General features: G+C 44.3%; 2 protein-coding genes across 4 annotated transcripts in view; one reads left to right on the top strand and one right to left on the bottom strand.

Moving 5' to 3' along the window:
* Window positions 1-15,831, bottom strand: part of LOC147636927 (COP9 signalosome complex subunit 7-like) — a 35,976-nt gene extending 20,145 nt beyond the window's left edge. For all 3 annotated transcript variants that reach the window (XR_015266301.1, XM_086800511.1, XM_086800512.1), the window contains exons 1-4: window positions 15,550-15,831; window positions 14,421-14,496; window positions 14,203-14,291; window positions 14,010-14,099 (exon numbers count right to left, since the gene is read on the bottom strand). Coding sequence is in view for 2 of the 3 variants with exons in the window: in XM_086800511.1 (XP_086656637.1) it covers window positions 14,010-14,099; window positions 14,203-14,291; window positions 14,421-14,496; window positions 15,550-15,708 (414 nt within the window). In the remaining variant the exon portion in view is untranslated. The remainder of the gene's footprint in view (window positions 1-14,009; window positions 14,100-14,202; window positions 14,292-14,420; window positions 14,497-15,549) is intronic.
* LOC147636928 (uncharacterized) lies at window positions 7,667-8,931 on the top strand. Its single transcript, XM_086799873.1, has one exon. The coding sequence runs from the start codon at window positions 7,677-7,679 to the stop codon at window positions 8,550-8,552; it is 876 nt and encodes a 291-aa protein (XP_086655999.1). The 5' UTR covers window positions 7,667-7,676; the 3' UTR covers window positions 8,553-8,931.
* Window positions 15,832-21,915: the final 6,084 nt, after the last annotated feature.

Genomic DNA, 21,915 nt, shown 5'->3' with positions numbered 1-21,915 from the left:
GAAAGCTAGTCGACGACTTCGCCTTGCTGCCTTCGCCGTGTAGCGCTACGATGCGCTGACACGCTTGCCCACGTTCGCCTGCCTCCCCTTTACACTAAACGTGTAGACGCCTGGCTGTGTGCAAGGCGATGTTGGGCAGACCTCGTGGCTGCTGGGCAGCCCACGCTGGTTCTGGTTCGCAGCCAGTTACGCCTGGTTCTGGTTCGCTTCTGGCCTCTTCACACACAGGCTGCGTCCAACACACGAGAACCAGCACTCACAGGCGACCAACCCCTGCTATGATGTAACACGCAGATCCATACAGCACACGCAGGTTCTCTGCAGCGACGAAACCCTAGAAAAATAACTAGCTCTGATACCAGTTGAATGATGAGAGAGAAGAATTAGGGTTAGAGATTCATGTGGGAGACATACACAGAGAAACAAGGAGAGAGAGAGAGAGAGAGAGAGAGTTGTGGGGATAAGTCAACTCATCAGAATGAGAGTGTGTGACTCCCCTATCACACATGTATATTGCACTAGTACACATAGTGCACTTGGTACATTAAAAGTACTAAGTGTACTATGTACTATAACTTATGGGCTTGTACACACTATAAGGGTGGGCATAACACCTTTACCCCAACAAGAAAGAGAGTAGCCATCATTAGGGCAGCCTGTAACGGTGGTAAGAGGCTAGTGTGCAGCAGAGAGGGCTCCAATTTATAGATTTGGTGCTCCCATGAGTGAAAATGGAAAGAGAAGGCTATAATGACAAGTGGAGAGCCACACAATAACTGGAGTGACAAGTGTGAGGCCACTTGTCTCACTTTGATCCACTTTCTTGCCACACGTCCCAATCTAAGGGATGGGTTCTCCCATAATCTTTATCTCTAAAAATATCCCAACTAGTAGACATTCTGTCATAGGCACTTTGCCAACTCTTGGTATTTGCTCAATTCCAGATGTAATGACACGAACAGAATTTCCATCGGAATTGGGCCAAAAAATAGCAACTCTCCTAAATTTTAGGAGTATGATCCTTTGTATTCTAGGATAATCCCCCATTCCCAAACCTTGTACTTTCCAAATATTTAGACATCCTGGAGTCCACCAGACCCCTTTCATACTGGGAAATGTCCAGGCTAGTGACACCGACAAGCTTTAAAGGGCTTGCTGCCTGTCCTGAGGCCCTAGGGCTGGTCGACAGCCCTTCCAGCCCATCACATCGTTGGTGGGCAGAGCCGGGGCCCTCCTGGCCCCTTCATGCCCACATAAATGATCCTGGGGTAGCCCTATGGGCTAGCCTCATCTCTACATGCAAATCCTACATGTCTACACACAGGTCTGGCATCCAGTATCATACCAGATACACAGAACCACTGACATCATTCCAGAGCGAGGCTCACAGCACGGACTGGCACTGCTTCATTGTGCAGGACAATGAACACCCGACCTCGGACGCATGGAGTAGAACCCTGGCTAACTCATCCTGGGCTGGGCTCACATGGGACCAGTTTTTCACTCCAGGTCCTACACATTCTTGTTCAGATATGTCTACATGGCATCCAAGTGCGGGATGCACGTGACATCCCCTTCTGCTTAACTTGACTGAAGCTGCATAGCCTCCAAATAGTCCGTCAATAAAGCCAAATAGTCGTCAAAGAACTCTTTGTCAAGCCATACCGCTTCGTGAGTCCCTCGTTCTTGAAACTTTGTGAGGATTTGTCTTTGTCTTCGGCCTAAGCCATGCTTAAAGTGGTGCAAAAGGATCTGTTCTAGAACCATCACTTCAGCTTCATCAATGATATCTGATTCTGCTTGGTCTTTCACTTCTGAAGGGATCGGACATGCATATAGTTTTAACCAACTGACATGGAACACATCGTGCATAGTCCAACTCGGAGGTAGCTTCAACTTCATTGAAACCTCGTTAATCTTTCTTTGGATGGAAAAAGATCCGAAGCTCCTGAAGAACAACTTTGGGCATTGCTTGCCCACCTGTTTCAACCTTTGCTTCATGATGCGAAGATAAACCCTATCACCTTTCGAAAACTTCATATCCCTTCAGTCTTTGTGGGCCTGTCGAGTGTAGGCCTCATGTGCTTTAGCCAACCTGTCTTTTACTAACTCCAAAATCTCCTACTAAGACTCCGTCAATCTGTTCGCTTCAAGTACTGAAGACGAGGTTCTAGTCAATAGCGATTGGAATGGTCTTCCAAACGTTGCTTCATATGAAGTCCTGCCAATAGCTGAAGAAAAGGAATCATTCAAAATAGCTTGAACTAAAGGCAAATACGATTCCCACTTACCTTTGCTGATCATGGACATAACACTTCAGCACATCAAAGGCCAACTGGTTGTAGATTTCTGTCTGGCCATCCGTCTGTGGGTGAAATGCACTGGAAAAATTCAATTTAGTACCAAAGTTATCAAACAATGCCCTCCAAAAATGACTGGTAAACTTGGCATCTCGGTCTGACACTATGGTCCTAGGGATCTCGCCAATCGGGTACCAATGCCAAATGAACAAATGGGCAACATCTTCGACGGTCACATTGGCCGAACATGAAATAAGCATAATAAATTTGCTAAATCTATCAATTATAGTCAAACATTGAGTATTATGCTTACTTGGACTGGGAGGTAGATTCGTGACAAAATCCATCGATATTTCTTGGAAAGATCCCTCAGGAATTGATAAAGGTTGTAACAACCCTATCTTCTTCCCACGAGGAGCTTTCACCTTTTGACAACTATCGCATTGTTACATATATGCAAACACATCTCACCTCATCTTTGGCCAATAATATTACCGTTCTAACATCTCCAAAGTCAAATTCATGTCCCGATGACCACCAGTAATGGCGTCATGGGCGACTTCATGACACACAATCGCCTTAGTAGGAAAGTCAACCATCGCGTATCAAAAAGTGGCATGGTCCTGTGGCATCCATTGCTGTTCCCACTGTGTACCGAATTCCTCGGAATCCGCGTACGTGTGCTTCATGTCGTCTAGTCCTGTACCAACAAGGTTGAGTCTAGTGGTCTAAATCAAAGTTACTTGTCCCTTCCGGCTCAAAGCATCAGCCACCACTGGATTGGCTTTTACTGAAAGGTACTCAATCATACCACCAAATTGCTAGAATATCTAGCTCCAACGGTGTTGTTGGTCACTCCACTATGCACTTGGCATTGTCTGAATCCAACGTAATGCCTAACGGTCAGTGCGAACCTCAAAGTCACGGAGCCATAAAGGAAATGTTTCCAATCTTTCAAGGCCTGAATAACTACGAGGAGTTCCCGATCATAGACCAAGTAATTCTTTTCCGCAAGCAGTAACTTACGAGACACGTAAGCTACCGGATGGCCATTCTGTTGTTATATACCTCCAATTACAATGTTACTCGCATCGGTGATCACTTGGAACAGCTCGTCCCACGAGACAAGCACTAGACAAGGTGCTTCTGACAAAGCCACCTTGAGGTTCTTGAATGCCTCCAACGCTCATGGAGTCGTTCAAATCCGCTGCCTTTTAGTCTTGACACCCTTTAGCAGATCGGTGAGGTCCGCCGAGAAGTCAAAAAACTTGTCTATGTGGGTGGAGTATGCCTGGCATATACCCACAAAGGATCTGATGTCATAAGCAGTCTGTGGTACTTCCCAATTGACAATCTAGGCCACCTTGGCTGGATCAAGTCAAATGCCTTCTGCACTAATTATATATCCAAGGTAATGAACCTCGAACAAATAAAATTCCGACTTCTTCTCATTGACGTAGAGCTCGTTGCTTTCCAGCAACTTAAGGACTTTCTCCACATCAATGTCATGCTGCTCTACCTTAGCTGAAAATACTAGTATGTCGTCCAGAAATACAAACACACACTTTCCAATCAATTCCCGGAACACCCACATCATCATGCGGTTGAATGTGGCTGGGGCATTTGTCAAGCCAAAAGGCATGACCACAAATTCATAGTGGGCCCGTTCCGTACGGAAGGCTGTCTTGGGAAAGTCCCCCTCAACAATCCTCACCTAGTGGTATCCACTCCTCAAATCGAGTTTCGAGAACACCTTAGCCCCATTCAGTCTCTCGAGAATATAATCTATTTGAGGCATCGAGAATCTACTCTTGATAGTCAGCTTATTGAGTGCACAATAATCGACACACAATCGAGAAGACCCATCTTTCTTCCTGACAAAGAGGATCGGTGCTACAAATGGCGACACTGGGATGGATGAAGCCACATTGCAATAATTCTTGGAGTTGGCGTTCCAACTCCGATTCCATTGCCTTGGAAAGGCAATATGAAAACTTGCTCAGGGATTCCGAGTTTGGGAGGAGGTCAATCTTGTGGTCCTCCAGTCTGGACGGGGGAAGCTGGAAAGGAAGATTGTCCCGAAGAAAAATCTTCTAAAACTTTTCATAGAGAGCCAAATACTTCTCGGAAGCACTGGCCACCGTCTGGGCAGTCTGGATGTAAATTATCGCACAATGTGCACCTTTCCTGATTGCTCGTTTAGCTTGCAAGTGACTTATGAGTGAAAAGTTCGGGATTCCTGGCTCACACTTAATGGTCACTAGGACACTGGACACATTAACGCGTAACCAGTCCTTAAGTTTGTCAATAAAATTGCAAACTTATTTTTGCAATTGGGCTTATCTGATACGGACAAGAAAGGGCAATTCCTTTATGGCCTTGACACGTAAATCCAGTGGGAGGTGCGTATGTTTAGACCAGCCACCTTCGAAGACGCACTCTCGCTTGCGCAAAGTGCTGAAATGAAGCACAATGGTGGAAAGCCCAAGACTTCCCAGTCGGCTACTCCCAAGGCTAACACCTCGGGAGGAAAAGAATAGAACCAGACGGGGTCTTCCCTAGGACATAGCACGAAAGCCTCTGACTCCAAGAACTCAACCAATGCGCCCAAGCTTACTCTAGACTAGAAAACTGAGGCAGACAAGACCGGTGGCAAGTTGAGTGCTGAGGAGATCGCTTAGTACAAGGAGGGTAGGTGTTTCTTTTGTCATACAAAAGGACACACTTCTCGGGAGTGTCCTAAGAAGACTACCACTCCAAAGACCACCACCCTAGCCTCTAGGACTTAAGTGGTGAGCCTAGCTTCTACACAGACTTTAGTGGCTGGCCCTAATTCTTCGAATCTCAATGCTTCGGTTGGAGCAATCATTTGTTGGGAGCTTGAAGATAAGCGGCAGGACGCCCATGACCAGGAGTATGAGCGCAATGAATTGCTCAAGACCTTTGGCTACATAGGTGGCCAGAGAGTCGTCTTATTTGATAGCGGCATCACGGAGGATGTGGTCACAATCGGCTACTCCCAAGGCTAACACCTCGGGAGGAAAAGGATAGAACCAGACGGGGTCTTCCCTAGGACATAGTACGAAAGCCTCTGACTCCAAGAACTCAACCAATGCGCCAAAGCTTACTCTAGACTAGAAAACTGAGGCAGACAAGACCGGTGGCAAGTTGAGTGCTGAGGAGATCGCTTAGTACAAGGAGGGTAGGTGTTTCTTTTGTCATACAAAAGGACACACTTCTCGGGAGTGTCCTAAGAAGACTAACACTCCAAAGACCACCACCCTAGCCTCTAGGGCTTAAGTGGTGAGCCTAGCTTCTACACAGACTTTAGTGGCTGGCCCTAATTCTTCGAATCTCAATGCTTCGGTTGGAGCAATCATTTGTTGGGAGCTCGAAGATAAGCAGCAGGACGCCCATGACCAGGAGTATGAGCGCAATGAATTGCTCAAGACCTTTGGCTACATAGGTGGCCAGAGCAGAGTCACACGGGGACGCGGGGACGGACCGTAAGGACGCGGGACGCGGGGACGGGGAGACGGGGACGGCCGGGACGCGCAGGGGACGCCGTGCAACACGGGGACGCATGAGGGCGTCACGGGGACGCGTTCCCGAAACGCGGGACGGGCAGGGGACGTGGTGAGGGGACGTCTCCAACGGCCAAAAACGGGCAAAAAACGACCAGAAACGGGCAGATTTCCAGCTATAAAAAAAGGCACTCTCTCTATTGCACCCACAATCATTTCTCAAGCCTCAAGCTTCCAAATCCAAACTTCAAAGTTCCAAGTTGTGCCAACTTCCAAGCCATCTCTCTCTCTCTCTCTCTCTCTCTCTCTCTCTCTCTCTCTCTCTCTCTCCAAGCCATCTCTCTCTCTCTCTCTCTCTCTCTCTCTCTCTCTCTCTCTCTCTCCAAGTTCCATGATCCATCCCTCTTGAGACTTGCAAGCCTCAAGAGTCGAGCAATACTTGCAACTCTCTATTGCACCCTTCTTCCCTCTCTCTCACACTATCATCATTCATGGCATCTCAAGGTGAAGGCGCCGCCGCCACCCGTTGCGGGCTCTTCACGAAGGAGGCCGGCGGTGCACATGGTCATGGTGGGATGAGGTCCACTACGCTAGTCGTGGAGTGGGCGGTGGTTCAAGGGCATGGAATTGCAAGCTTTGTTCCTACAAGAGAAGTGGCGGCGCCAACAAAGTGCGAGCTCACTTTTTACACGAGGCCGGTCATCAAGTGCAATTTTGCGCACGCGTTACTCCTGAGAAGCGAGCGGAGCTTCTTGAGAAGCTCAAGGTTTATGAGGCGGCCGAGGCGGCAAAGAGAGGGCGACATGTTGCCGTTGATCCTCATGATGTGGTGAGAGCACGAGAGCAACCGACGCGAATGGAGGTGGAGAGGAACCCAAATCTTGCTTCAAGCTCTCAACCATTCAAGTCCACTCCATCCACATCGGGTGCCTCCATTCCCATCCGCCGTCAATCCACTCTTAACGAGAATTGGAACCCAAAATTGAAGGATGAGGTGGATAGGTCGGTGGCTAGGTTCTTCTACCACGACCACATTGCGTTTCAAGCGGCACGGTGAGAGTCGAGACTCAATTCTCTTCACTCTTTTTTTTTTTAATGTCTCATGCTTCAAAGCATTTGTCATATTGCCAAAAAAAGCTAACATGCTACATGGTTTTCCTTACTTGAAATAGGTCTCCTTACTTCCGTGAGATGGCCACAAAGATCGGGGAATATGGCCCCTCTTATGTGCCACCTTCATCGGAAAAGATTCGCACCACTTTGCTTGATAGGGAGAAGTTGGCCGTTGAGCAGGCGGCGGCGGATACAAAGGCAACATGGGAGACTAACGGAGTCTCTCTCATTGTAGACGGATGGAGTGACACGCGCAAGCGTTCCATCCATGGAGTGGTGGCCTACTCAAGGGGCAAAGTGTACTTCATGGAGTCACATGATGCGAGTGGCACTGGGAAGGCCGTGGATGTGCTTGCCGCGGAATGGGCATCCACGATCGAGGTCATTGGGCCGGAGCTTGTGGTCGGCATGGTGGCGGATGGAGAGGCGTCAAATAGGGCAGCCGGGAGCATTATTGAGTCAATGTATCCATCCATCACAGTTTCTTTTTGCATGGCCCATTGTCTCAACAACCTCCTCAAAGACATAGGTGCCTTGCCATGGATTGCACCCACCATTGAGGAGGCTAACCAGCTTGTATCCTTTGTCCTCAACCACCAAAGGCTGCGACATGAGTTCTCTAAAAGGAGCACTCTTTCCCTCCTCAAGTATTCTGAGACAAGGTTTGCATACAACTTCCTCATGCTAGGCCGCTTGTCTACATATGGCGGAGCCCTAAGAAAGTGATGAATTTTCTGCCATGCCGCAGTCAAAATCGGCAACAGGGAGAACGTGCCGAGATCGCGCCGACGATGCCGCTTGGTGGGAGAAGGTGAAGACACTCGATGCCTTGGTCAAGCCTATTGTTCACCTTCTACGAGTCATTGACGGCCGTGAACCATGTATCGGCAAGGTCTATGAGGCCATGGATCGCATGATCGAGTCACTCCAGCAGCTTGTGCCAGACAGGGCCGAGTTTGAGGAGATCCACTCATTATGTGAGTCCAGGTGGAACTCCTACTACTCCCCTCTTCATGCGGCTTCCTTTGTGGTTGATCCAGAGTTCCAGGGCAGAAAGCAAGAGGCCAACAAGGAAGTAAGCAGGGGATGGCGGATCATTTTGGAGCGCTTAGAGCCCGACCCTACCATCAGGCGGAAGATCAGAGACCAGCTATCTCAGTACAGGACGCGGCAGGGATCTTTTGGATGTTTAGATGCACAGCTTGACCGCCTCAAGATTGGGTCTCCTCTTTGGTGGGAGGATTACGGATCAGATGGGCCGGAGTTGCAGCGCTTGGCTATTCGCATCCTTAGCCAGGCTGTGAGCTCTAGTTGCTTGGAGCAACTTTGGAGCGTTTACAGTCACATTGCCTCTAAGAAGAGGAACCGCCTTGAAGTGCAAAGGGCAAGTGATTTGGTTTTTGTGAGCGCTAACTTGCGCATGCTATGTGCGACAGCAACAGGGAAGGCGGATCCCTTCACCGAATGGGAGATGGCACAGCAGGATCCTGCAGCTCAGGAGCATCTTGAGGAGGTAGAGGAGGAGCTACAACCTGAGGGGGAGGAGGAGGCTTCAAATGGCATCGACGACTTCGACTTCCAAGCCTCCCGCCAGGCTAGCACTTCAGGAGCTTGAGGCTTGACTCTTGAGCCTTGAGCCATCTCACCTTTTTTGTGCCCACTGCCAATGGCCATGATCTATTGTGATCTATCTAGTATCCCTATTTTGTACCCACTCTTTTTTGTAACCCTCACTGCCCATGAGGCATGTACTTATCTCTTTGTATCTATCAGACTATCAATCACATAATCAGTGTGCCATCGATGTTTTATTAGCGCATTTTGCTCAAAATGACTCTTGTTTTTTTGTCTATTCGGTGTAAAATTTTGTTGAAAGTGTGTCTCTATATGTATGTCATGCATACAACTCCTAAATTGCTTTTAAAAAAGAGGTTTTTTTTTGCCGTTCCCGACCCCGTCCCCGGGACGGCACTTCCCCGTCCCCGTCCCCGTCCCCGTCCCCGTCCCCGTCCCCATGTGACTCTGGGCCAGAGAGTCGTCTTATTTGATAGCGGCATCACAGAGGATGTGGTCACAGAATAGGCTGCTCGGTGTGCCCGTTTCGTCCTGACTTTAGTGGACAAGTAAGTTGAGGTTTTTAGCATAGGCATGGCGACAAGCGTCAAGTTTGAAGCTCTAGGTGCTAAATTAGTTATTCAAAACATAGAGTTTGTGCGTGATTTTATGGTTGCCTCTCTTGTAGAAGCAGACATAATCTTGGGCATTCAGTGGTTTCACAAGTTCCTTCTTGATGTCAAGTGGAACAAGCACACTTTTTAGATTAGCCGCGCTCCCCTAAACTCGTCTTCGAGTCGCTCAAGGTAATGGAGCGGTAGAAACCGCTGCTTAAGGTCGAGGACAAACTCGTCCCAAACATAAGCTGCCATACCTAATCTGGTGTGGACATGGGAACCACCAAGGAATGGCCTTACCTTCCAAGTACCAACTAGCTAAGATCACCCTGTCAGTATCACTTTTTCAAACTGCCGCAAAGTAAGCTTCAAATTGATGCAACCATGAATGAAGAGTTGTGGGGTCGAGTTTACCATTATACTTACTGAAGTTCATTTTCTCGAGAAAATGACTTGAGGAAGCCGCTAGTGTCAATCTTGCGTCCAAAGCCGCAAGGTATTGTTCATGTTCCACGCGTCGCATGAAGTCGTCTTCACGTTGTCAAATCTCCATTGCACGCATCTGCAACTCAAGCATCGAACTCGGCTACAATCGTGACCCTTCGAAGGAGTCCCTTTGTAGAGGATTTGGAATCTGGGAAACAGAAGGAGATGGATAAGGAGACGGAAAACGCGGAGCTGGAGAACGGGTGCGCTCTTCCAAAGCTAGTATCGGTGAAGAAACAGCACTTTTTCCAACCTTAAAAAGAGACTTTCTAGATATTTTATATTTTATATTTTTGGGGTTTTTTGTCTTGGCTGTTGGCCTACACCTTTATGGTGACCGACCAACACCCCCCCTTCACTATATATAGTGTTGGCCTCTAACTCATTTTTCATGTACTTCATCGCCATATCAAGTACCATCTGGCCCCCTACAAGCAAAGGCTCATATCTACGTTTTCCTCTGTTGGTCCAAGCCGCCTACTTCAAGGCTCACATAAGCCAACATCCGGCTATTTCTTGGCACTTACATCAGGCATCTTCTGCTCCACATCTGCGTTTTACTTCAGCACTTGTCAACGCCTACATCAGAGCATACATAAACGTTTATACATCAACTTGCATCAACGTTTTTGCTTCAGCAGATACCTGCGTTTTGCTGCGCTATACATCAGCCCACCTCTGCGCTTACATCAGGCTTACGTCAAAGTTTATATCAACGTTTATCTTAGCCTTCTTGGACGCATACATCAGGGCTCACATCCGGCATATCTTGTGCATTTTGGCACAGCCCTCTCTGCTACATCGGGACAACAACCCTCTCTGCTACACATCGGGACAGCAACCCTCTCTGCTACACATCAGGACAGCAGCCATCTATGCTTCACGTACGCAACACCCGTGTCACCAGCGCTTACACCACTCGGGACCGCAACCCTCTCTACTCCAAGTACAAAGCACCCGTGTCATCGAAGACTGCACCACCATCATCGTCATCGTTTTCCACTGCCACTATCACCTCGGAGTGCTTTGCCTCACATCGACGTGAGCCTTCGTCATCGACCGTGCTTCAGTTTCAACATCCTTCTCTACTTCAGCACTGGTCTTCTTTTTGTTCAGAGTCACCTCTCATATAAGGGCTCTTGTACATATCTACAATCATCTTTTTATATATATTCACTCACATATTTCATGCTTTGTGGTTTTACTATAATCTCTCGTATATCTGGTCCTTTCGTCCTTCTACCCTCACAATATCTACGCCTTCTGCTCTTCCAACTTGGTACTCTATTCTGCTATTGCTCGTATCATCTTTTGGAACATCTCTGGTACACTCATGCCTGATGCCCTAGATGGACTGCCAAGTGCACTTCGGTCCCAAGGTTCTTCTTCTCTCTCGTCGTCGTAGCTCGCCATAGCAAGAAAATGCACTACCTTTCCGGAGCGCAATCCACTATGTGTGTGGGAGACTTCCTGATGCTTCCGGAGACTAAAACCAACCGTCCTTGGAGGGACAGGAGTCACTCCGAAAGGGGTGGTCCACTAGAGTTTGAAAACCAACCACACGAGCAAGAAAAAAAAAATTGATTTCTTGCTGAATCTTTTCACTTGAAGTAGGCTCTGATACCACTGTGACATGCGAAAGCTTAGGGTAGATCGGTAACTTCAATGCTCAAAAATCAGCAATCGTTCACAACGAGAATAACACACAAAACTATGAGTAGATGTGCAAAAAAATAGAGAGAGAGAGAGATGGAGAAGAGGACACAGTATTGGGTCCTTGGGTCCTGAATACCCTCTGTAGGGCCCCCACCACGAATGGTGTATTTGCTTTTATTAGAATGATGCAAAATCTGAAAATAAAAGACTGACTTGACCTATTTTGGCTGAGATGAATCTCTTCCCTTGACCTTCAACCTTCACCCTTGCGTTAACTTTTCCCTTGGCTGTCCAGGCCCTTGAGTAGGTGCAACACTTCGTGAGATATGAGATGAATGACCCGAATTATCGCTGGGCTTTATATACCCCTTCATGTTGCTGGTCGGCCAGTTCTACAGGAGTCTTTTTGCTGAAAAAGCTCACGACTAGCAGCAATAGCATTTAATGCTAAAAAAAACCGATCGTTTTCACACCTATGAAGGCTGGCCATTATGCGCATGGCTATGGATTGCTGGGCAGCCTGTGTGGGCTGCCCCACACCTGGCCGACAAGCTTTAAAGGGCTCGATGCCCTGTCAGCTACCTGTTCTGAGGCCCTAGGACTGGCCGACAACCCTTCCAACCCATCACATGGCTGGTGGGCAGAGCCGGGGCCCTCCTGGCCCCTTCATGCCCACAAATGATCTTGGGGTAGCCCTATGGGCTGGCCCCATCTCTACATGCAAATCCTACATGTCTACACAGAGGTCTGGCGTCCAGTATCATACCAGATACACATAACCACTGACATCATTCCAAAGGGAGACTCACAGCACGGACTGGCACTGCTTCATGTGCAAGACAATGCACACCTGACCTTGGACGCATGGAGTAGAACCCTGGCTAACCCGTCCCGGACTAGGCTCACATGGGATCAGTTTTCCACTCCAAGTCCTGCACCTTCTTGTTCAGATATGTCTACGTGGCATCCAAGTGCGAGATGCACATGACAGTGGGGCCAAAATGGACTCGACCTCCCCTTGATATATTTCATTATTGTAGAAGTATTTCCAAGTATAAGGTATAAGAGTCTTTTTTTATACAAAAAGCCAAATTATTCAAATACAATATCTCGTACTTTAAAAAGTAAAATGACCTTCATGAATAGGACGAAATACCACGCATCATGAAGCATCTACCTCTCTGAGTATTGATTTTCCTTGCAACAAGTCTTCATGCCATAACTCTTTTAGGGTAAAAAATCTTATTTCAATCAACTTACCAAGGAAATGGAACACTTTCTTAATCAATTCTCTCATTGCTTTACAAATGATCTTCCCAAAGAATTGCCTTCACAAGATCACTATACCACACGGTACCATATCACAATCAATGTGGAATACAATCTTTCATGCTCGGACAAAATGCATCAAGCAAAATATCAACAATTGTGGCAAGTAAATCACTGGGATTTGGACACGACAGTCCATCCGTCGGGGATGAGATCCACCACGAATTCCATAGTCTTTACTTTCCAACAATAATCCTAAACCCAAGGGTTAGGGTAAATAGATCTACTTATCTAAAATCTTTAGTATATTTTACACTCTACCCTAATACCGCACCATCATGATTGGCTACGCATTGGCCAAACTTTACAAGTCAATGTTCAAGTCTGAGGCCAGTGCCTCTATAGAGGGACATGCGCATAGCACTAGGGAACAAGCACGTTTTTGGAAGACCTATTCCACCTTGGATTATATATTTTCATTGAGAGTTGTCATTGATGAGGCCCGATCGAAGGGACGGAAATCTATTGCTGCTTCATGGACTTCCACAAGGCCTTTGATACTGTACCTCAAGCACGTCGTCTCCTCCACAGATATAAGAGTGCCCCTTCACATGCAATGAATTTGGAGAGCATCTATACAATCATAGATATCGAGGACCCACTTGGATCCCCACATTGTACCATTGTACCATTGTACCATTGTACCATTGTACCACAGGCACTTAGAAGGTGGTTGTTTCTTCTCTCAGTTGTAGCTGTTTAATCATGTTTTTTTCTTCTCTCAGCTCTGGTTGTCTAAACATGTTTTTTTCCCATGAGTTTGTCACTTCATGGACACAATGTAACACGTTTGCTCTCATAGACTCTTTGGTCTTTATAGATGTTAATAGAACTTTCTTTCTCACTCTCAGGTTAACACCCTGGTTCTCCTTCAAAATAACAATTAACAATTCCTTTAAGCTTCCACATGTTACTTTTGACATGCAGAAACTCAAATTGACATCACCATATGGTTGGCCTTCCTTGATTTCTTTTTATAAAAAAAATCAACTAGCCTTAGGCCAAGATCCTCCGGTAGTTATCATTTTTCACTGCCCGTAGGCATCTTTTTTTTACCACCCGTAGGTGATGCCATCAAGGAAGCACCTTGTGGGGTTTTGAATCCAAGACCCCCTGGTTAGTCAAACACCTTTACCACTTGAGCTATCACTGAATTGGTGCCTTCCTTGATTCTTAAATGTTACGCACAGTAAACCAATCTGCCATGGGAAAAAAATCATTCGCGTCACAACAAGAGAAGGCAGCAGATGTTGTGCAGCATGCTTAGGCTACACAAAGATTGACACTCTTTCCCCTACGCTTAAGCCTTTGAAAGTTCTAGAAACATGCAGAGTAAAGATCGCATTTTAAAATTAGAATTCAACCCATCCTCCCGTTAACAAGGTATTTTAAATGTAATTGCATTGTTGGTATGACAGTAGATAACTTACAGCATACATGCAATCATTGATTAACATGTCTTCAAGTTCACGAACGTTTGAAATGTCGAGTTGCTTCATCAAGAGATCGTAAGGTAAAACCTGTAGCAACATCAATACCATCTTCAAAGGGCATCCAAGTATAGCCTATATCAAAGTTTTACCAACTTCGAATGTGCATGGGTAAAGCATTCAAGACAAAAACCTTCGTTGTTTCTGCCAGAGTAAGCACAGTTAGCTGCTTCAGTTTCAACTCTTGCTCGCTTCCTAGACGGGGAAGCTGAGAAGCATTGTCTGGCATAATAAATAGGAGACAAAAATGTAATCCCATCTTGAATTGTTGATCTTATTTAACATACCAAAAACACTTGATAAGATAATATGATCATAAAGCAAATTGATGACACTTTGGGGGAATCTCACTCTTATAATCAGCCCAAGTGCCATGAGCAAACAGCCGTAACAAATCAAGAAAATTGGAGTGCTCTGTTCCCTGAAGCTGCACAAGCCAAGTAATATAACAAAAAATAAGCTCCTTTGCTTAACACAGCCATAGCCTACTTCACCCTCCCCCGTTAGCACACATATTGACACAAGCAATCATCACATGTTGCACGACAAAGAGCCAAGAACAAGTGAATAAAACAACTGTAAAAATTGATCCAAAATCCGATGAATGTACAAAAAAAAGAATTCACTGTTTGGTAACAAGCAACAAAGGTAAAGCTATAAATTGCATCATGAAAGCAAATATGTGAGAAAACAGAGACTGTTGAAGGCATTGTGTTCCCAAAACTTCATCACAGAGCACTGTTATTGAGTTCAGACATTCCTGGCAGCATAGGCATGCCTTACACGCCTTATCACACAAAAGCTAAATCTCCCACATAAGATATGTGTTGGGAGCCAGATGTTTCCCTAAGGCAGCTCCAATGGCATTCTTTCATCGCTAACAAGCCAGATGTGGCTCTAAAGTGGCCCAAGTGCAGCATAGGTGCGTTGATATGTCTTCGTCACTCATGCAAGGCAAATACTGTCTGCCCTGCATAATATGAATGGGCTTTTGCTTTATGATGCAAGCCAAATGTTGTCTGATGTGACATGTATGGCCATGCACTTTATAATAAGCTTGCCAGAATGTTGCATAGATTTGTAGATATGTCTGTCACTTAACCAAGCCAAATGTTGTTTGCCCTATGTGACATAGATCATGTGACGAAGGTGCATTGATATATTTTCGTCACTTAGGCAAGCCAAATATGTGAGATGGGCATGAGCTTTAAGATACATCTCAGATAGGGTACGTGAGATAGGCATGAGCTTTAAGATACACCTCGGATAGGGCTGCTCTATGGCCTGCGAAAATGCTGCCCTAGGTGTGTTTTATAGGGGAGAACAGACCCTTCCCCCTTCAAAAAAAAAACACAAATAACCTACACATGTACAAAACTATCTGGTTTCGACAATAAAGCACAGAAAACAGAGAAAACACAAGATGAAAACTGTAGCTTTTGAAAGAAGAGGGTTAAAGGAGGGAGGACGCTGTACTGACCTCAAGGACATGGGGCATGGAGAGGATCTCTGCGAAGGCGAAGAGAGAACGGTGCGAAGTGGCGTGCACTATGAGCTCCGCTGCTGCTCGGCCCCGCGCCGTCTTGGCGAGCGTCACGAACTGTTCCACAAGCTCCGACTGTTTCTGCTCGATCTCCATGGCGATGCCACATTAATCACTGACTGTCGCTAGGGTTTTGGCACGCACGGTTTGCATTAGTTACTGCAGGCACATATATACATCGATATGTATTGACATTGATGCATATATATAAAGAACTAATGTTTGTTTTAGCGCTAATTTCCAGTAATTTCAAAACCAGGTATCCGTGGAGTCACTCGAGTGGCTGTCGAGTGTCATGTAAAGCGCACGTGAGCTTGGTGACCATTGTTATGCTGATTATAGGTTTAGCTTCTTGTGCAACTGTGACCACCATGTTTAATATTATTCCCCACATGTGAGGATTAGTTTTTTTTTCCCATTGAGGAAACAACATGATGCCTTTTTCTCTACGGAAGTGTAAATGGAAGCAACCTTGATCTCACCACATTGGTAACCACCCCTTGCGTTGCTCTCACTCACATAGAGGCCAGGCTAACCACGAGTCCCTCAGCCACCTGATCTGAGAAATGAGGATGTCATTTTCAACAATGATATCCCTAGGTCATGCTCACCCTTGCTCTCCCTCACATAGAGGCAACGCTAATCATGAGTCCCTCAACCGCATGATGTGAAATATGAGGATACGTGATTAATTATTTCACAAGATCCAAGTAGCCCTTCACCCTACTCAAGAGGTAGCCAAACTAAAATCTATAAACAACTGAAAGGAAGAGAATATTTAGAATCATATGTGCAAAATCACACAGCACAATGTGATAGTGACCCTTGCCTCCCTTTGCAAAGAAGCCCTCTCTCTCTCTCTCTCTCTCTCTCTCTCTCTCTCTCTCTCTCTCTCTCTCTCTCTCTCTCTCTCTCTCTCTCTCTCTCTCTCTCTCTCTCTCTCGCCTTGAAGCCTTCTTGAAAAATGAGACTAGACACTAGGCTACTCCCTTTTATTAAAAATTGAATTATTAAAGTAGATAACAAAATTTGATTAGGCTAGAAACTAGTACTGCAATTAGTGAGGAAATGCCTTTTTTCAACTAAAAATACATTCTTGGAGGTAAAGATATTACAAAGGTATGAGATTCAAATTTGATTTTATAATAGGTGTGTTTGAAGATGGTAGAAGTCCCACACATTCAATCAAGTGAGAGGCTCTAAATAGGAAAAAGTAATTGAGAATGGATCCTTCCCTTTACGTTATTCTTCTAGGTTTAGTTGGACAATGCTAACCAAAGTGGTTAACATGATCCACATAATCCACTCTCAACCATTCCCTACATTCTATTATAGCAGTGGTTCTCACTTGTGCTTCTATTTTAGCCCTATTTTCTTCAACCTATGGGTCAGGCACCTTATGGCATACATTGTAAAATTTACATCCATTCAAGCGATGTCAAAACTATAAGGCATCCCATATATGTGCTTCATGTTCAAGTAGAAGATAACCTAGAGTGGTGCATCACATGATGCTTGTCTCAAGAAGGTAGAGCACTCTAGAGTGGACACACTTTTATGAAGTGTGGTCACACAACATGGTATATAAGTGATTTTTTGGCTCATAATAATGAAGAGTTCCCACCATTGGTGAACTTTGAGCTCTTGTGTTATCTCTTGCTTCACTAAACCCTCATGCTAATACATTCATCTTGTGTGAGAGTAAGTGTGAGAGGAGAAGAGAGTGTAAGGAGGGCATTCCAAAGTCTACTTCACAATGGAAGAAGCAGCTCAAGGAGTGGCTCTCTACACCCCATTGGTGATTATGCCCAAAAAATCAATGTAAGTGGCTTAATCCACTTGGAGAAAAAGAGGGAAAGAGAGAAAAAAGGATTTAATTTGTTGAAGATTTGGGATTTTAATTGCTTTCATTGCATTCTATAAGTATTAAAGCAATTAGAGTGCATTGGAGTAGGATTTGCATGAAGAAAATCACAAAGAAATTGATGCATTGAGGCAGAAGTTTGTATTATTTTTTGTATAAAGAAGGTTTCCATAGGCTAAGAAAGTTGAAAAGTTTTTTATGTTTTTTAATGCATTGCAAAGATTAGAGTCTTAGCATGTAATTAAGGTACCCTAACCCATTTAATAATCACTAAAAACATGAGAAAATATCTTGATTTTTGCCAATTAGTCTTAAACTACTAGATTTTTATTAAGAAGCAAGAATTTAAAATTCCCCCACAAAAAAGCTTAATCTTGCATTGTGCATCAATTGGAGTGATGTTAATGGGTATTTAGGTTGTTGTAATCCAATTTTAATCATTAGAATGATCAATTTTTGCAAATTACACAAGGAATTGATGGATTATGTGAAATTTTACTTCGTTTTTAATGTAAATCAACCATTTTGGGCGAGGGGACAATTTGGTTAGAAATTGGGCGGAGGTTTAGATTGTGAAATCAAATAAACCACTAATTGGAGAAGAATAATTAGAGTGCCTAATCCACCTACAAAGAAGAAGTGTGATTAACAATTCAGCTAATCCTGAAAGAAGCCACTAATTGGAGAAGAATAATTAGAGTGCCTAATCCACCTACAAAGAAGGAATGTGATTAACAATTCGGCTAATCCTGATTGAGTCCTATTATTTCCTAAGTGGGGGAATGTGCATGTAATAACTAGGTGAACTTGGTCATTTGGAAGAAGAAAACCACAAGGGCTTCACTCCCATAAGACCCGCTATTACAGGTGGGTTGATTTTCAACGTTTTTTCCAATGGTTTTGAACATATACAAAATCCCCAAAAGCGTCGATAAATCCGTCGATATAAATGTTAAAATGTTTGTCGATGTAAACGTCGAAATAACCATCGAAAGCAAACATATTTTTCGACCAATATTTTGACGCTTATTTAGACTCCGGTTTTGAGGCTAATGATATATCAACAAATGCAGGTTTAATTTTTATATATATAATGGTACACCGAGGTGTAGTCTTGTAGTAGCTGGGTGTACCTATATACCACTCTTTACAAATTACATCCATGTTCTCTACTGAAAAGTCATCAAATGGCAATTTCTATTAAGTAACAAAATTTACATTGCTCATAATGGAGCCGACAAAAAGTACACAAAAAGAGGCATAGAGCCGACAAAAAGAAGTACGCCACTGAGGCCCGACTCTTGTACATAGCTCCTAATCATCAGCGTTATCCTCTGGGTTTGGCACTGGTCCTTGCAAAAGAGTATTCAAGGGGCAAAAACTTAGAAATAACAAGTAAGGAAAAAACTAATTGATGGGGGTGAAAAATGTAGAGGTTTACCATATTCACCACATCTGTCCAATTCACGTTCTGGCCCTCTCGCTCAAGTTGCTTGAGGAGAGCATACGTCTCGTGCAATAAGGTGTACCTTTCCTTCGCATCACTCGCAGCAGCACAACCGACCATTCGCACAGCTAGAAGCATGAAGCATGAGTACTTATTTAAAAAAATAAAATGCCCATCATTCCAAAAAAGTGTGATATATGTATTAACACTTACAAAGTAGGTGTGGAAAGCATCCCAGCCACCGCTTCTAAGATGAGAGCTCCCTATGCTCTCCATTTACTTCGTTGCGGCCTCCTCCTGTTGCTTATACCTTTGGGGATTTGCATGGTGCTTTCTACACTTCTCTTCCCAAATCTCTTGTAAGCAATTCATGTTGAAATTACAGCAATGTGATGAGCTATGGTGGATCAAATACTAGAATCAACATCATTAACAAAGTGATTAGATGATAATTAAGATGTGATTAGTGAGTAATTAACAAATAGCTTAATGTAGGCATGGATAATAAAAAACCAGCAAATTCTCATTAGGCCAATGCCTCAATTTATAGTGTTTACATCCAAGCATCTAATCCCACTGATTTCTCCATGATTCACTCCACCTCTGTTGCTTGATTCTCTCCATCTCTCCACTTTCCCCAAAATATCTCCACACTTCCTAAATCTTCTCATGCTACCCTTTATTCTCTACCAATAGATTCTTCTCACCTTTTCACAGGTTCTCTCACATTTACAGATTCTCTTTTACAGCCTCTAACCAAGGGCTTGTTCCCGCACACACCCTATTCACTTGTATATTTCAACACCTCCCCTCAAGTGAATACTCCTAGCACACCTGGACCCTATACCAAGTTTCTCTCTTACTTGATAGCCCGCGACCAGTGCCTCAAGTCCCTAAACTCATAGTCCTTGACACTCTCTCTCTCTATGTGTCCAAGGCTACTACAAGTGCCCGTGACCTTGACTAAAGTGCTCACACATACATCTACCACGTGGCCTACATCATCGGTGGCTCAGAGATGGTTTTACTTTGTTGGAGCAGGTTACATTGGGTTGTGGGGTTTCTCTCTCTCTCTCTCTCTCTCTCAGAGATTTTCACATGGCTCCTCACTCTTTGGAGCCTCACATCTTCTCTTGTCTTCAGTCTTCTTGTCGTGTGGCAGCTTCTCTTCAGGCGTCCATCTCTTCCTTCAATGCTTCCTCTAGATCTTCTTGGTGTGGATCTTCTTCTTGGAAAGAGATGTTCTTCTTCTTTCATGGCTGGGGCCATGAGCTTGTCCGTGTGAGGTCTTCTTGCTCCATGTGAGCAACATGTTTCAATGTTTTGTTGACAGTTCTTTTGGGCTTTTGATGTTTATCTTGTGTCATTATGCAATGCAAACCCAAATTTATGCGGGAGGTCTTACCTCTTGCCTTATTCTGGACAAGGGCAGTGTCTGATCCCATTTTTACACTAATGTAATGTGCCCAATACATAATGCATATAGCATTCATTCTTATGCACATTCCAAATGCAACTCTGGCTGTGAATAATCTTGAATTTGAGTGAGATTTACAGGCATTAACCAAGGGTTGAATGCAAAATGATGATTATCACAAATTTATCAGCATAATTTTACCAGAAATTACATTAAATCAAGGGTAACCAATTTGTACGGAATGGTTAGAGTATCAAACCAACTCTGAATTGCAATTTGAAGTTATAGGGATCTGTATCAGATACCTAATGGTTAATTTGAACCCTCAATTGCATCAAAATACAGTGATTAGTACTGATTAATCATTGATTAGCAAATTAATCCTCTATTTTGTGTGCTGAAAACAGAGTATGCGGGGAGTCCAAATCTGGGGCCTTAGACTTCAAATGAGCTCAAATGCTTTCAAGGCCATCAATAGCAATGAGTCTAGTAGAGGATTAAGCCAAGAAACATAAGATTTGACCAAACATTGAATGCTTAATCTCTGTTTTACCAAAGTCACCTGCAGATTTGATGAAGAGCTTGGATCTCACTGTAGACTTGATCAAATTGAATTCTGACTTCACCAGCTTCTAGAGCATGCTTGAAAACCCATGGAGCTATGAGGAATTAGAGCAATTTGATTTCATGAAGTAGAAAATGCAGATTTCCTCCAAAAAAAGGCACCTGCTAAAATCGCGATTTCTCCTGCGTCCGGCGGCGGTTTGTGCTTCTGATTTGACTAGCTAGAGCACAAGGGTGTTGGCTATCTATGGCTAGAAGCAATGGGTCTAATTTGATGTGTGCAAGGAGCTAGAGCTCCTCCGCTAGCTGGGGGTACAGAGGCTAGTTGAAAAATAACTAAAATTTTGATTATTTTCTAATTATCTACTAATCCTAATTAACTAGATAATGGGCTCATATACTTGATGAATTCTAGGCTTGGCTTTGATACCATGTTGAAATTACATAAATGTGATGAGCTATGGTGGATCAAATACTAGAATCAACATCATTAACAAAGGGATTAGAAGATAAGATGTGATTAGTGAGTAATTAACAAATAGCTTAATGTAGGCATGGATAATCAAAAACCAGCAAATTCTCATTAGGCCAATGCCTCAATTTATAGTGTTTACATCCAAGCATCTAATCCCACTGATTTCTCCTTGATTCACTCCACCTCTTTTGCTTGATTCTCTCCACCTCTTCACTTTTCCCAGAATATCTCCACACTTCCTAAATCTTCTCATGCTACCCTTTATTCTCTCCCAGTAGATTCTTCTCACCTTTTCACAGGTTCTCTCACATTTATAGATTCTCTTTTACAGCCTCTAACCAAGGGCTTGTTCCCGCACACACCCTATATTCACTTGTATATTTCAACAATTCCAAGGCTTTTATCCCCTTGACTTTACCTTACGTGTGATGTCGTTGCGCCAGTGCTTCATCACGTTCATCATGTGATCTTCACTACCTGGTGTTGGCATAAACTCACTTTTGATTTGATTCACGACTCGTTCCTTCTTGGCCTTA

The sequence above is a fragment of the Cibotium barometz genome, chromosome 7 (genome assembly GCF_041138505.1).
Source record: "Cibotium barometz isolate CiBa-2024 chromosome 7, ASM4113850v1, whole genome shotgun sequence".
Classification (NCBI taxonomy): Eukaryota; Viridiplantae; Streptophyta; class Polypodiopsida; order Cyatheales; family Cibotiaceae; genus Cibotium; species Cibotium barometz.
Note: the sequence above shows the minus strand (reverse complement) of the source record. Positions and strands in the feature narration are given on the sequence as shown.

Excerpts from the sequence above, each read along its gene's own strand:
- LOC147636928 (XM_086799873.1), top strand. The coding sequence starts at position 7,677 with ATGCCGCAGTCAAAATCGGCAACAGGGAGAACGTGCCGAGATCGCGCC.